The 15,351-nt window shown below is 48.0% G+C and overlaps 1 protein-coding gene across 2 annotated transcripts in view; it reads right to left on the bottom strand.

Annotated features, from left to right (window-relative positions):
• The window catches only part of LOC121856564, a 71,127-nt gene extending 64,464 nt beyond the window's left edge, over nucleotides 1-6,663 (bottom strand). Inside the window, exon 1 of one of the 2 annotated variants that reach the window (XM_042352177.1) lies at nucleotides 5,981-6,663. In XM_042352177.1, the coding sequence (XP_042208111.1) occupies nucleotides 5,981-6,028 (48 nt within the window). In that variant the 5' untranslated portion in view covers nucleotides 6,029-6,663. The remainder of the gene's footprint in view (nucleotides 1-5,980) is intronic. The other variant, XM_042352176.1, reaches the window with a different exon arrangement.
• Nucleotides 6,664-15,351: the final 8,688 nt, after the last annotated feature.

The raw sequence follows: 15,351 nt of genomic DNA, 5'->3' as shown, positions 1-15,351 counted from the left end.
TATTATTATTACTTAAGTAGATAATATTTATAATAATATATTTTAAAGTAAAATAAATATTGAATTATCACGACACGTAAAGCATGTTAGGTCAGGTCAGGTCAGGTCGGGTCATGTTCGGTTAGGTTAGGGTATATTAGGCATGGCTACTACATCCAGTGGCTAGTCATCAGGTTAGGTTTGGTTAGGATAGGTCATATTAAGTTAGTATATGTTAGATTACGTTAATACATTGTAGGTTACAGTAGGTCAGGGTAGGTTAGTACGCTAGTATAGGATAGGTCAAGCCAGGTTAGTGAATTAATAACATGAAATATTGTGTACTGAACGCGTCATAACTAGCAGAATACTTTACAATGCGTGAGGTGATGGAGGAGGCGTTGTTCATCCTAGTGTAGTAATACCAGACATGTAGTGTTATGATGTGATGGTGGCTGACGTTGTTCATCCTAGCTGTAGTAATACCAGACAGGCGGGCGGGTCTATGTATGAGCCGACCAACACTACACGTGGACAGGAAATAGTGCGCTGTCTCGTTCATCTGCCCTCCCTCCCCTCTCCCCTGTCTGGATGTCTGTGACGCTACCCCCCCCCTCTCCCTGTTGTCTGGCTGTCTGTCTCTAACCCCAACCTGTCTGTAACGCTATCCTTTGTTTGTCTGACTCTAACACCCTTGTTTGTCTGACTCTAACACCCTTGTTTGTCTGACTCTAACACCCTTGTTTGTCTGTCTATTCCTTATCTATTTATGTCTTCCTGTTTGTGTTTTACCTCCTGTTATTCACCTAACCTCTCTACCACAACTCCAACGACCACCTACCACAACCACAAGTAACCTATCACAACTACAACAATCACATACCACAACTGCAACCTACCTCAACTACATCAATTACCTACCACAACCAGTGATAGGGTAACCCAGCCGTCAGATCAGGTGGGCGCGTGACGTCACGGTCGACACTCCACAGCACAACAAACAGTGTGTGTCGGCGGTGCCTCGATGACGTCACGCCACTAATATTGAGAACGGGACATTTAGTCTGGCCTTCCCCCCCTCTGGATGACGACACACACACACACAAACACACACACACACGTCTGTCTCAAAATGGCAGGGAGGGAGGGGGGGGGTGATCTCAGACAGTCTGCATTTGAACAACACAAAGAGACCGTAGCCTACCGACAGAATCTCTCTCTCTCTCTCTCTCTCTCTCTCTCTCTCTCATTTTCTATTTATCGTAGTCTGTCTTTCATTAATACTTTCTCTCATTTCGGTCTCACTTTCTATAAACTCTCTCACTTTCTCCTGTATCACACTGAGACACCCTGTACCACACTGACTCACACTGAGACACACTGTACAACAGACACTGTATCACACTGACACACACTGTACCACACTGACACACACCAGACACCCTGTACCACACTGACACACTGCCAAAATGCACACTGACACACACTGTACCACACTGCACACACTGTACCACTGTATTACACTGACACACACACTGCACCACACTGACACACACTGTACCACACTGACACTGTACCACAATGACACAAACTGTACCGCACTGTACCACACTGACACACACTCACCACACTTTGTACTAATGGCACACACTGTACCACACTGACACACACTGTACCACAATGACACACAACTGTACCGCACCAGTCACACTGACACACACTGTACCACACTTAGGGACACAAACTGCACACCACAGCCAAACTGTTCCACACTGACACACACTGACACACACTGTACCACAATGACACAAACTGTACCACACTGACACACACTGTACCACACTGACACAAACTGTACCACACTGACACACGCACTGTACCACACTGATACAAACTGTACCACACTGACACACACTCAAAATTATTGACTGACAAACTGTACCACACTGACAATAAACTGTACCACACTGACACACACTGTACCACACTGACAAACTGTACCCACTGACACACACAAAATTAATAATGACACACACTGTACCACACTGACAGCATGCACTGTACCACAATGACATTTAAACTGTAAATTGCACTGTACCACACTGACACACACACTGTACCACACTGTACCACAATGACACAAACTGTACCACACTGACACACACTGTACCATTAATTGACACACACTGTACCACATAATGACACAAATTGTACTGCACTGTACCACACTGACACACACTGTACCACACTGACACACACTGTACCACACTGACACACACTGTACCACACTGACACACACTGTACCACACTGACACACACTGTACCACACTGACACACACTGTACCACACACTGACACACACACTGTACCACACTGACACACAAACACACTGACACACACTGTACCACACTGACACACACTGTACCACACTGACACACACTGTACCACACTGACACACACTGTACCACACTGACACACACTGTACCACACTGACACACACTGAGACACTCTGTATTACACCCTCACTGCTGTTTATATTAAAATGAATGAAAGTGTGCGAGTCTGTATGACGACCGGTGCTCACAGAGTCCAAGATATTAATAGAACAATCGTCTCCTACGCTCCCATCTCCCTATTATAGGTTCTTAATGTTAAAAATAACTCCTGCGAAGAATAATATTAACATAAATCCGCGTTAACATACACCTTGTCGATTATACAGTCCGTTACAGCAAGGTCATGAGGGACGAGTGCTGATTGGGCGAGTTAGTTGTGTTTGGCTAGTGACGTCACCAGTCTAGAGACTCCCCGGGCGCTGATGGGTCGAGAAAGCTCATGGCTCCGTGACGTCACAGGTCCACGTTGCAGGCGCTGATTGGCGAGATTTGGTCATGGGCGGGTGACGTCACTGGACCGATTGTGAGGGCCAGAGTGGATCTATAATATGTGGCCCAGCCAGTCAGTCAGACAACCACCCAGCCAGTCAGTCAGCCAGCCAGCCAGCCAGCCAGCCAGCCAGCCAGCCAGTCAGTCAGCCAGCCAGCAAGCCTACGACAGGTATTGACCAGTCAGCCAACCAGACAATGATCAGTCAGCCAACCAGACATTGATCAGTCAGCCAGCTAGACATTGATCAGTCAGCCAGCCAGACATTGAATAGTCAGCCAACCAGACAATGATCAGTCAGCCAACCAGACATTGATCAGTCAGCCAGCTAGACATTGATCAGTCAGCCAGCCAGACATTGAATAGTCAGCCAACCAGACAATGATCAGTCAGCCAACCAGACATTGATCACTCAGCCAGCCAGACATTGATCACTCAGCCGAGACCAGACAGACAGAAAGCCAGACAAGAGTGACCCAGACCAACCACACACACACACACACAGAGGCATGTATATACCCTCACACACACACAGTGGCACGTACACACATTCACTACAACAACACAACAGACATAAGGAGTTATTTTTATATGGGACAAATACCGAGAGCTAGTTCAGGGGTTCAGGGAACTAGGTCAGAAGAGGGGTCAGAGAGGGTTTAGAGAGGGTCAGAGAGGTCAGAGGAGTTCAAGGGGGTCAGAGAGTTCAGAAGGGGTCAGAGAGGGAGTTCAGAGAGGGGTTCAGAGGTCAGAGGGTCAGAAGGTTCAAGGGGGTCAGGGGGGTTTAGAGAGGGTTTAGGGGTCAGAGAGGGGTCAGAGGGTTCAGAAGGGGTCAGAGGGTTCAGAGGGGTCAGAGGTTCAGGGAGTTCAGAGGGTTCGAGGTCAGAGGGGGTTCAGAGAGGGGGTCAGAGAGGGGTTCAGAAAAGGTGGTTCAGAGGGCTTCAGAGAGGTTCAGAGGGGGTTCAGAGAGGGGTTCAGAAAGGTGGTTCAGAGGATAAAATGGGGTTCAGAGAGGTTCAGAGGGGGTCCAAAGGGGTTCAGAGGGGGTCTAAATGGGGTTCAGAGAGGTTCAGAGGGGGGGTTGAGGCGAGGATAAAATGCTACAAGCTCCCCCTCACCTGCGTCACTTTGTTTACATTGTTACCATCACAGTGACGTCACACATCAACAACGGATGAGAATAAAATTTGAGAGAGAGAGAGATAACAACACCAACAGAGACGATGTTTTGTAAACAATACACCACTACACAGTTGAGATATTATAGACTAAACCTCAACGTACAAAAGTCATATGTATATACACAAGGCTGATATAATTACAGGTAAAAATGTCAAGCAGGTAAGAATGTCAAAGGGTTGAGTGTCTGGTCGGGGTAAAGAAGAAAAAAGAGGAAGGCGTCGGTCAGGAGTCTAGCGGCGGTAAATGTTGCTTGACGGGTTTGGTGAAGGCAGAGAAGAAAAAAAATATAATCTCGATTCAATTTATCACCGAGTGCGAATTGTTTAGAGAATCTGATTTAGTCGACAAATGTGATGTGCATTATTTAGAAAACCTAAATGACTTAAAAAATATTAAATCAGATTTGTGAGGAAAATCTATTGAGAATAAAAATGGCAAAAATTCGATTTATCACCAAACCTTTGTTAGGAGAATCTAGTCTAATTAAAAAATCAGATTTGAAAGGACACATTTGTTGAAAGAAATAAACTGACCAAAGTTGATTTATCGGCCAAATAGAATTGCAGAGAAAATAAACTGAATAAACCGATTTAATTTTTAGGGAGAAATCTGGTTAAATATGCGTAATAAATGTGGCATAAACTGAAAAATCGGATTTACCAAATTATCCGATTACATAATTTAAATACGTAAAAAACACTGATTAGTAACCTTAACATGTTACCCCCAAAAATCTGATCTAATTCATAAATCTGATTCCATTAAAATCTGATTAACTGAATAAATAGGATTTAATATGAAATCTGGCGCACACAAGCAATTAAAATTAAGACAGCCAGAACATGTATAGAGTCGCCGACGCACGTATTAACGCATAAACGACATAATTTTACAAGGCACTAAAGCACCCAGGAATGAGCGCATATACTATACACCCGACACCTGAACCATGCGCATTTTGTATACAGTATGTGCATGGTTGGGTACAGTATGTGCATGGTTGGGTACAGTATGCACATGGTTGGGTACAGTATGCGCATGGTTGGGTACAGTATGCACATGGTTGGGTACAGTATGTGCATGGCTGGGTTGGGTACAGTATGTGCATGGTTGGGTACAGTATGTGCATGGTTGGGTACAGTATGTGCATGGTTGGGTACAGTATGTGCATGGTTGGGTACAGTATGCAGCAGTATGTGCATGGTGGGTACAGTATGTGCATGTGCATGGTGGGTACAGTATGAGCATGGTTGGGTACAGTATGTGCATGGTTGGGTACTGTATGTGCATGGCTGGGTTGGGTACAGTATGTGCATGGTTGGGTACAGTATGAGCATGGTTGGGTACAGTATGCACATGGTTGAGTACAGTATGTGCATGGCTGCGTTGGGTACAGTATGTGCATGGCTGGGTTGGGTACCAAGTTTTGAATAGAAAATTTCACTAATGAGTAATTTTTGACGAGAGAGAGAGAGGTTTGGTTAATTTAGGTAATGGGCAGGTTAGACTAAGTTAGGCTAAGTTAGGTTGGGTTCGTCTAGGCTAGGTTAGGTTAAGGCAGGTGAGGTTAAGTCACGCGAGGTTAAATTAAGTTAGGTTAAATTAGATTAAGTTGTGTTAGGTTAAGTTAACTTCTGGGTACAAGCGAGACTCTACTCATTATATTCAACATAACAAATAAAACATAAATAACTCTTGGGTAAAAACTACCACAAGAACAACAGTCACAGCTCCTCCATTACCTTCATTAATTATCTAAAATATATTCCATCATCATCAATTCCTTTTCATATTAATTTTTATTTATAAATTTATTCCCTATGAAAAGCAGAGAAAACGTACCCAGAAGGGGGGGGGGGCCACCCTCCTCGCCATCACAACACAACAACACAACACAACGTAACACAACACAACACAACACACAAGTTCCTTACCAACACTTTTCTTCTCATTTTTCCTCCGTTTATATTTGTCGCCGCCATCACTCACATTATAATCATCATCAATAACTTTCGATTACTTTCTTCCTTCAGTTCATTGTTTTACGAGTATTACATATGTATTTTTTCACTGTATTTTATCAATTGTATTTTCCTCGTGTCACAGTTATCGACGAGACACAACACAACACAACACAACACTGAGATATTGATCGTAATGTGAGGAATTATATTCAGCATGTGTTTTTTCCAGACCCCCTCACGTTTACCACAACTCACTGGGGCACCGCGCAGATTTTTCCCTCCCAGATTTTTGTATTTCTAGATTCACTTAAGTTCCCGGGAGTGTTCACCACGACACACACACACACACACCCACACACACACACACACCTTGTATCCTTAGCACCAAGTAAGTGTTTAACTTGGCTGGTCTCTAGAGCAGCAGCAGTCACATGGTCGCCGTCAGAAGGACTTCTACAAACACTACCAGTCCAGGACTCAACCCAGCCGCGTCTAGTGGACCAAGATTCTCCCGAAGTGAGTCCTATGGTCCGAGGCCCAGCTGGGAAGTGTCCAGTGGTCCTGAGTAGTGTGTGTGGTGGTCTAGCAGCTTCCGGCATGACCAAATGTACTCCGCCTGTGGTCGGTCAGCCTCTGGCCCGCTCCACACAACCCCAGCCACTCTTATAGGCATCAACATAATAGCCTAAGTGGTCACCATCCCTCCCGCCACTCGTTAGCCGAGCTAGCACACACACAGACACACACACACACACAGTGTTGCAAGTAGCAGCTGCCGTAAATTCTTTGTCAAGTCTAGGAATGAATATACAGTCACGGGGTTCTTATATCGCCTTACTGTACTTAGTCATCGTGCGGGCCATTACGTCACGCGTGGCTGCCAATTTGCAAGAATATCTATCGCGTAATATTCTCCCCTCCCTCCCCCTTTCCCCCTTCTCCTCCCTCGTGTTCATATTTCCCTTCCCTCCCTCCCTCCCTCCCTCCCTCTGTTGCAAGCAGTGGTTTAAGTCTGTCTGTCTGTCTGTGCTTCCCTCAGACGTGTGTGGTGAGTGAACCCAAGTGATAAGCGAGTTGAGTCATATGTCTGGGACGTAGTCGACACAACCCAATTGAACCTTAACTATTACGAATGAGGCTAATTAGGATCGGGTCCATTAAGTCTGGGGTCCATTAAGTCTAGGGCCCATTAGGTTTGGGGTGTATTGGGATAAAGGCCCATTAGGACTGGGGCCTATTAGAACTACGATTCAATAGGGCTGGAGTCTATTAGAACAGGGGTCTATTAGGTCTGGGACCCATTAGATTCGGGATCTATTTGAAATGGAGTCGACTAGGACTGGGGCCCATTAAGACTAGAGCCTATTAAAACTGGGACCTACTAGAACTAGGACCCTTTCGAACTAAGGTCTGTTAGTAAACGGGATCTATTAGGACTATGTAGCATTAGGTCTGGGGCCCATTATGACTGGAGTCTATTAGGAGTGGGGCCCATAACTGATTAGTCACCGTTACTCCATCAATAGCGCAGTGAGTGACCGGAGACTAGTGAGTACCTCAAGAGTTCCCACAGTGTGACAGTACCGCTGCCCCCCTCCCCGTCCTACACATGCCAGAGTTAAGCTGGTGACAAGGATGTACTTAAGGTCCCCTGTTGATCCCTACCAGACAGCAACCACCCTCCCTGACCTACCACAGCTATCACACACCGCTGTTGCTCTACCACAACTATTACACGCCTCGTTTGTTGTACCAGAACAACCACACCCATATGCTCCCCCCTCCTTCCCTCACCAATCGGCACCCTCCCTCACCAATCGGCCACCTTCTTCACCAATCACCCCGTTCCCTCACCAGGCCAAGCTGCAGTGAGAGCCTCCCCGCCCGCCTACAGATATGCAGGCCAGTTGTGCCGCCACACAAGAGCTCGGGCTCCTCCCTTGTACGCCCAGATATGCTCCCGTGAATATGTGAAAATAATGTATAAACCCGGACGGAGGATGAGAAAAAAGGTGAACTTGTTGAATAGCGCGAACATCTAGTGAAAGCTTCCTCGATGTCAAGGATGTCCCCATAATAGAGGCGAGCCAGGCCCTTCCTATTCACCTCTATAGGCCCATACATGCTCCTCTTCCTCCTCTTCCCCGACCAGTGTCTACCAGGGTCCCAACCAGTACTAACATATTACATAGACTGCTAGAAACTTACATGGAGTGTCAGAAACGTACATGGACTGTCAGAAACATACATGGACTAAAAGAATTCTATAGAGACAGGCACTAAGAAATATAATGAACTGTAGGAAACTTGCATAGACTGTGTGTGACGCTTCCCCCCGCCCCTCTGTGCCTCAACCACCCTGTTGTCCCTCACTTAACCCCCCATCCTTTATCTACCCTCCATGTCTTTTGGGTCGAAAAATATATTAACCTTGAAAGTGGTCATTAAGGTTAGGTCTACAACAGGTGTTCAAATCATAGAGAGAAGTAGTGTGTGAGTTTAAAGAAATGCATAGTTAAGTTCATTAATGACTGAACAACACGACAACATTACTGTTACATATTAGTTTGGTCACAATAGCTGGTCACGAGTTCATGTGATAGTGAGGGTTGGTCCCATACAGTACACTGGTATACTAAGCCTTCGGTACACACGGAGGGCAACATTGGCCCCACACTTCACTCGACCGCATTCACTTCCTAAACTGTACCCCTTTATACGAGGTGCTCAGATGAACACCCTACACACTACCACACCCTGTACACTAGCACACCCTGCACACTATCACACCCTGCACACTAACACACCCTGTACACTAGCACACCCTTAATACTACATCCATACCCTCCATCCTCCCTTTCTTCCTTCCTCGACTCCCTTCATTCCCCCCTCCTCTCCTCCCGCCTCCCTCCTTTCCTCCACTCCTCCCTTCCTTCCCCTCCCATCTCCTCCCGCCTCCCTCCTTCCCTCCACTCCTCCCTGCCTCCTTCCCCTCCCGCCTCCCTCTTTCCCGACTCCCTTCATTCCCCTCTCTCCTCCTTTCCTCCCTCCTCTTCTCCCGCCTCCCTCCTTTCCTCCACTCTTCTTCCTTCCCCTCCCCTCCAGCCTCCCTCCGCCTCTCTCTAGCCATGATGTCCGGTACTGATAGGCAGCCAGTTACAAAGACGAGCTACACAACCACCCAGTGCCCCCCTTCCCTTCTTCCTCCCCCCCCGTCTCTTCCTTCCCTCCCTCCCCCGTCTCTTCCTTCTATCTTCCTCCTTCTTCCCCCTACTTGGGCATCCAGGAGGAATGAACGAAGGAAGAGCAGGAGGAGGAGACATAGGATTGGTCCGTTGAGAATATAGGGGCAAGGGCAGCAAAAACTATGGCTGGACTAGAGGGCAAGCTTGGGGGCATTTTCTGGGTATAACCGTGACAGCCCCCAGCCCCTTCAGCCCTCCCTCCCCCTGATGTCCTCAACACCCCCTCCCAGGGTGCTACACTACCCGGGGTATGTGCGCCCCGCTGTCGTGTCCTCCTTCCTTCAACTATAAGGGAAGTGTGTGTGGGGTATGGGGGGTGATGTGTGTGTATGGGGTGTTGCATGTGTGTGTGTGTATGGGGTGATGTGTGTGTGTGGGGATGATGTGTGTGTGGAGGGGTGATGTGTGTATGTGTGTGGGGGTGATGTGTGTGTGTGTGTGTGTGTGTGTGTGTGTGTGTGTGTGTGTGTGTGTGTGTGTGATGTGTATGTGGGTGATGTGTGTGTGTGGGGATGATGTGTGTGGGGGTGATGTGTGTGTGTGTGTGTGTGTGTACACACAGGGTGGTGCAATGAGTCTAATGTGGCAACATTATGTTTGTGTTAAGGTGCAAGCACTGCTTGCTTACTCCTGCTTTTAGCTACTGCCTCTGGCTAGCCCTCGTGGCGAACAGGAAAGCAACTTGCATTAGCCTCCCCTGCCAGGACGGCGGTACACAGCGTCTTCACCATCAAGACTCCAGTTGTGCCTCCTCGTGGCAACACACGGTAACTGGGTGCCTCGTGAGCCCAGGCTAGACCAGCAAGGGATCTCGGAGTAGCAGTGGGCCACAGAGGGGTGGCATATAGGTCCACTGGCACGTGGACACGTTCTGGCGCCTACCAACCACTGTACCGCTGCCTTGCGGATTAACCTTGGTAGGTATAAGGCTACGGGAGTAAACCCCAAACGAAAAATCTGCGGTCAAGCCCCGCATCAGGCAGACATGCTTACAGAGCTCCAACAAAACACCAACGGCGGTATAGGCGGAACAGGTGACCACCATGGGAACCCAACGACAACACCGGCGGACGAAGGCAATGCCTGATGGACAGGCTACTAAGGAGAAACCCAACAAACTAGGCTATCGGCAGTCCATTGCAGCTCTCCCTCTACCCAGTCGTTGCAACACTTGCACCACTGGATCAGGAAAGAGGAGAGCCAAGATGTGTGGTTGCAGCCTGCGCTGCTGCCTCACCACATAAATCAACTCATGTGCAGCCACCATCCAGCTCATCATCATCAAACCCTTATACCCCAAAAGTTCTATGGCGACGGACGAGTGGCGACGGGGACAGGCAGAGATAACTGCCGGAAGTCTCTAGTCACAACTCTACACATGGGCAGCACAGATAAGATGGTCGTTTATGTACTGGGATCTAGGCAGCAGTGCAATCCGGTCCTGTCTATGCGACAGAGCTTTTAGAGGAGCCAGTCTGGGGAGGGGACTAGAAAAGGTGCCCTAAACATAGCCTACCTAAAGAACCAACCTAACTGGGCAACTGAACCCAGTAAGGTCATCCTTATGCGGTCGAAAACACAATTATAATCACAAATCAAAACAAAAACAAACTACACAACCTCTTATGGTCGCTGCATGGAATGTCAGGACCCTTCTGGATGCTAGCACAAATGCACGTCCTGAAAGAAGAACCGCCCTTGTGGCAAAAGTGCTGGCTAGGTTTAACATCGACATAGCAGCCATTAGTGAGTCCCGCTTCCAGACGAGGGCCGACTCACAGAACGGGGGTCTAGCTGTACCTTCCTCGGGAAAGGTAAGACTGCTGTGGAGAGAAACTGCATTTATGGAGTTGGTATTGCCATCTGACAACGCATCCTACACAGGCTAACTGAAATGCCTGTAGGGATCAACGAATGCCTCATGACGCTCAGAGTCCCACTGAGTTACTCATGTCATGCCTTTTTTATCAGTGCATACGCCCCAACACTGGATGCAGAGGATGACATCAAGGAGGCCTTTTGCGACGACCTTGACAGAGTGTTAACCTCTATTCCCAGAGAAGATAGGGTTGTGCTCCTTGGTGACTTCAATGCCAGAGTTGGTAGAGATGCTGACATTTGGCAGGGAATCAGGGAGAAATGAACTAGGCAAGTGTGATCCCAATCGGCTACTCCTCCTCAGCAAGTGTGCTGCACACAGCCTCATCATCACCAATACCTTGTTTAGCTCGGCCGACAAGTTCAAGAGTTCGTGGCAACACCCACGATCTAAAAACTGGTATCTCATTGACTACATCGTTGTCAGAGAAAGAGATCGCCGAGATGTCCTCATCACCCGAGCAATGCATGGCTCAGACCACTGCGACACTGAAAATCGACTCGTCAGAGCCAAGCTCTCACTTCACGTTGCCCCAAAATGGCGAAGGCGACAAGCATCCAGAAGAGGTTTTAACACTAAGCGTCTGGAGGATCCAGCGGTAGCACATGCTTTCAGAGAGCAGCTCGAACATGGGCTGATAAACAACCCGACAACAAACAACCCAGATCCCAGTGCCGACTGGAGTATTCTCGACACTGTCATGATAAAAATCTGCAGAGAGATCCTCGGCCAGATCGAAAGAATATGTCAGGACTGGTTTGATGAAAATGACCCAGAAATCAGTGTACTCGTTAATGATAAACGAGCTGTTTTAACTGACTGGCAGAACAGCCCGCAGTCTCGGACCAAAGCTGTTACCTTCCGCAGGAAGAAACCGGCAGTGTAGCGTGAACTTCGCAAACTAAAGAACGACTAGTTTAAAGATAAAGCATGTGAAACACAAAAAATTGCAGATCAACACAATATGTGCAATTCTTTTAATTTCACTAAAACATTTTATGGGCCAAACACTCCTGGCACAGCTCCCCTCCTCTCATCCGATGGTAACTCCCTAATTAAAGACAAAGAAGGCATCCATCAGAGCTGGAAAGAACCCTACCATTCGCTGCTCAACCGAAACACCGATGTGGATGTCCTGACTACACAGCAGCTCCCCCAGCATCCAGAGCTGACCCACCTCAGCTATCCTCCATCCCTGGATGAGGTAGCTACTGCCATCAAATAGATGAAAAATAACAAAGCCTCAGGGCCTGATGGAATCCCAGCTGAGGTGTATAAAGCAGGAGGACCTCTGCTTAATAGCCGTCTCCACTCTCTCCTGGAGAATATATGGGAAAAGGAGGAAATCCCCCAAGCTCTTAAAGATGCCTCCATCGTCAATATTTATAAGACAAGGGAGACCGGTCAGACTATGACAACTACCGAGGGATCTCGCTACTGCCCGTAACTGGCAAGATTATCGTCCGAGACCTCCTAAACAGACTTCTACCTGAGTTGGAAAACTTCCTCCCAGAATCTCAATGTGGCTTTAGACCATCACGTGGCACCACTGACATAATCTTTGCTGCCCGCCAGATACAGGAAAAGTGCAGAGAACAGCGTCGTGACCTGTACATGGCCTTCATCGACCTAACTAAAGCCTTCGACTCGGTCAACAGGGAGGCCCTCTGGCAGACCCTCAGCCGTTTTGGCTGCCCACCAAAATTCATCGCCATTGAGAGGCAACTCCACGATGGCAGGAACGGCAGTGTCCTGCACAATGGCACCCAGTTTGAGTTCTTCCCCATCCAAACGGGACTTAAACAAGGGGGTGTACTGGCACCAACTCTCTTTTCCATTTTCTTGGCTGCCTTCCTTACTCGTGCCAGTGCCAATTTAGTCGGTGGGGTGGACATCGAGTACAGGATGAAAGATCTTTTCAACGTAAGACGACTCCAAGCAGGAACAAAGGTGTCAGCAGCTTCCATTACTGAACTTCAGTATGCAAACGATCTCACCCTTGTTGATCACACTGAACGCGACCTACACGAGATCCTGAACATCTACGCAGATGTGTATGCACACTTCGGCCTTGAGGTGAATGTACGTAAGACTCAGATTCTCTTTCAACCTGAACCTGGTTCAGACACACCTCCACCATCCATCCACCTTAATGGTACTACCCTCTCTAATGTTACCCACTTTCTGTGTCTCAGCTCCCACCTGTCCACCACCGCGGACATCGATGAAGAAATACAGCATTGGATCAGATGTGCATCTCAAGCCCTTGGCATATTCAGTACCTGTGTCTTCAGCTGGTGGGAGTTAAAATTATCTACAAAGTTACACGTATATCGAGCAGTGGTCCTCCCCACCCTGCTATATGGCAGCAAGACATGGGTCACATACAGGAGGCACCTCAAGGCACTTTAAATCTTTCACCAACGTAGTCTACGTTCCATCCTCCGAGTTCGCTGGGAAGACAAGAGAACAAATGCCAGTATTCCTGCTGACACCAACTGTAGGAGCATCGAGGCTACCATTATCCATGAACAACTACGTTGGACTGGCCATGTTACCCGAATGGGCGACAGTAGACTGCCAAAGCAGCTACGTTACAGTCATTTAACGAATAGTAAACGTAACGCTGGTGGGCAACAGAAAAGGTATAAGGATAGTCTTGAGACAAACCTGAAAATGTGCCAAATCGACCCCCTCACCTGGGAGACGATCACTCCACACCGTAACGCTTGTAGGAGCACCACACGGGAAGGTATCAATACTTTCGAATTAGCCCGACTGCAAACTAAGGCAGATAAGCGCCAACGCCGGAAAGACTGCCGCCGCCCCTCCTGCAATGGATGGAGCCATCCACACCTGCAACATCTGTGAACGAACCTACCGGTCCCGTATCGGCCTCATTAGTCACCTTAAAACTCACCAATGAAGGTGACATCCTTAATAACTCATATCTTTGTCTCATAGCTGGATGATCGTCATACCCGATTCCGAGTGACAGCAAAGTAGTAGTAGTAGTAGTAGTACTTGTCACCGTAACCTAGCTCTCGATGCTGCACATAGGAGGAACGAGAACGACAAGAGAAGGGCATATGGGGAGAGAATTCAAAATGTTGATCAAGGCAGCTTCACTCCTCTAGTGTTCACAACCTCTGGTGGGATGGGCCCAAGTGCAAGATGTTTCTACGCCAGACTCGCGGAGTTGATCTCCGAACAGAAGCAGCAGCCCAGAAGTTATGTTACAGCCTGGATGAGATGTCGACTGTCCTTCTCTCTCCTTCGGTCGGCTTTGCTCTGCCTCAGGGGAACGAGAGCTTCTGCCCCTACTCCGACAACTGCTGCAGATATTGACTATGAGGCTACAGTCACTGAATGCCACATAGATCTGCGGCTCAACTAATTTAACACAGATAGGATAGCTTCTTATGTATTAGGATATTTAATATTAAGGTAAATAAATGGTGGCGAAGGTGTGGCTATTGGGGGAGGCTGGAGGCCTTAAAAAAAAAATTAGTAGTAGTAGTAGTAGTAGTAGTAGTAGTAGTAGTAGTAGTAGTAATAATAGTAGTAGTAGTAGTGTGTGTGTGTGTGTCGGACGATCATCCATCCCGTGACGGCTTTGTACAATTGTATACCATCTGCCACCTCCACACACACACACACACACACACACACACACACACACACCAGCCAGTGATGTATGTAACAAGGGAGTTTTTGATTCACCCGAGAAACACCAAACAGAGAATAGGGGCGTCTGCACCCCCTTGCCAGACCTAATCCCACCGTCCTTGTCCTCACCGACCGAAAAATTCCCACGACTAACCAACCAACCGACAGACCGACCGACCGCTTGCCGACCTTGCCAACCGATCGACCGACAATAGCCTACGCGGCCAAGTAAAGAATGCCGCCCAGTGTGAATGCAGTTGACGATGCAGTGCACAGTGAAGCTTGTAATGTAGGAACCCACCCGTGGCTTTTTGGACCCGTGGCTCTGTGGATTCGTGGACTCGTGGCTCTGTGGATTCATGGCTTTGAGGATTCGTGGCTCTGTGGACCCCTGGCTCTGTGAACCCGCGGCTCTGTGGATTCGTGGCTCTGTGGACCCGGGAACCCGTGGCTCTGTGGACCAGTGAACCCCTGGCTTTCTGGACCCGTGGCTTTATGGACTCGTGAACCCGTGGCTCTATTGACCCGTGAACCCGTGGCTCTGTTGG

The sequence above is a fragment of the Homarus americanus genome, unplaced genomic scaffold (assembly GCF_018991925.1).
Source record: "Homarus americanus isolate GMGI-L3 unplaced genomic scaffold, GMGI_Hamer_2.0 scaffold17532, whole genome shotgun sequence".
Taxonomy (NCBI): domain Eukaryota; kingdom Metazoa; phylum Arthropoda; class Malacostraca; order Decapoda; family Nephropidae; genus Homarus; species Homarus americanus.
The sequence above is the reverse complement of the archived record's forward strand: the minus strand, read 5'-3'. Positions and strand labels throughout refer to the sequence as shown.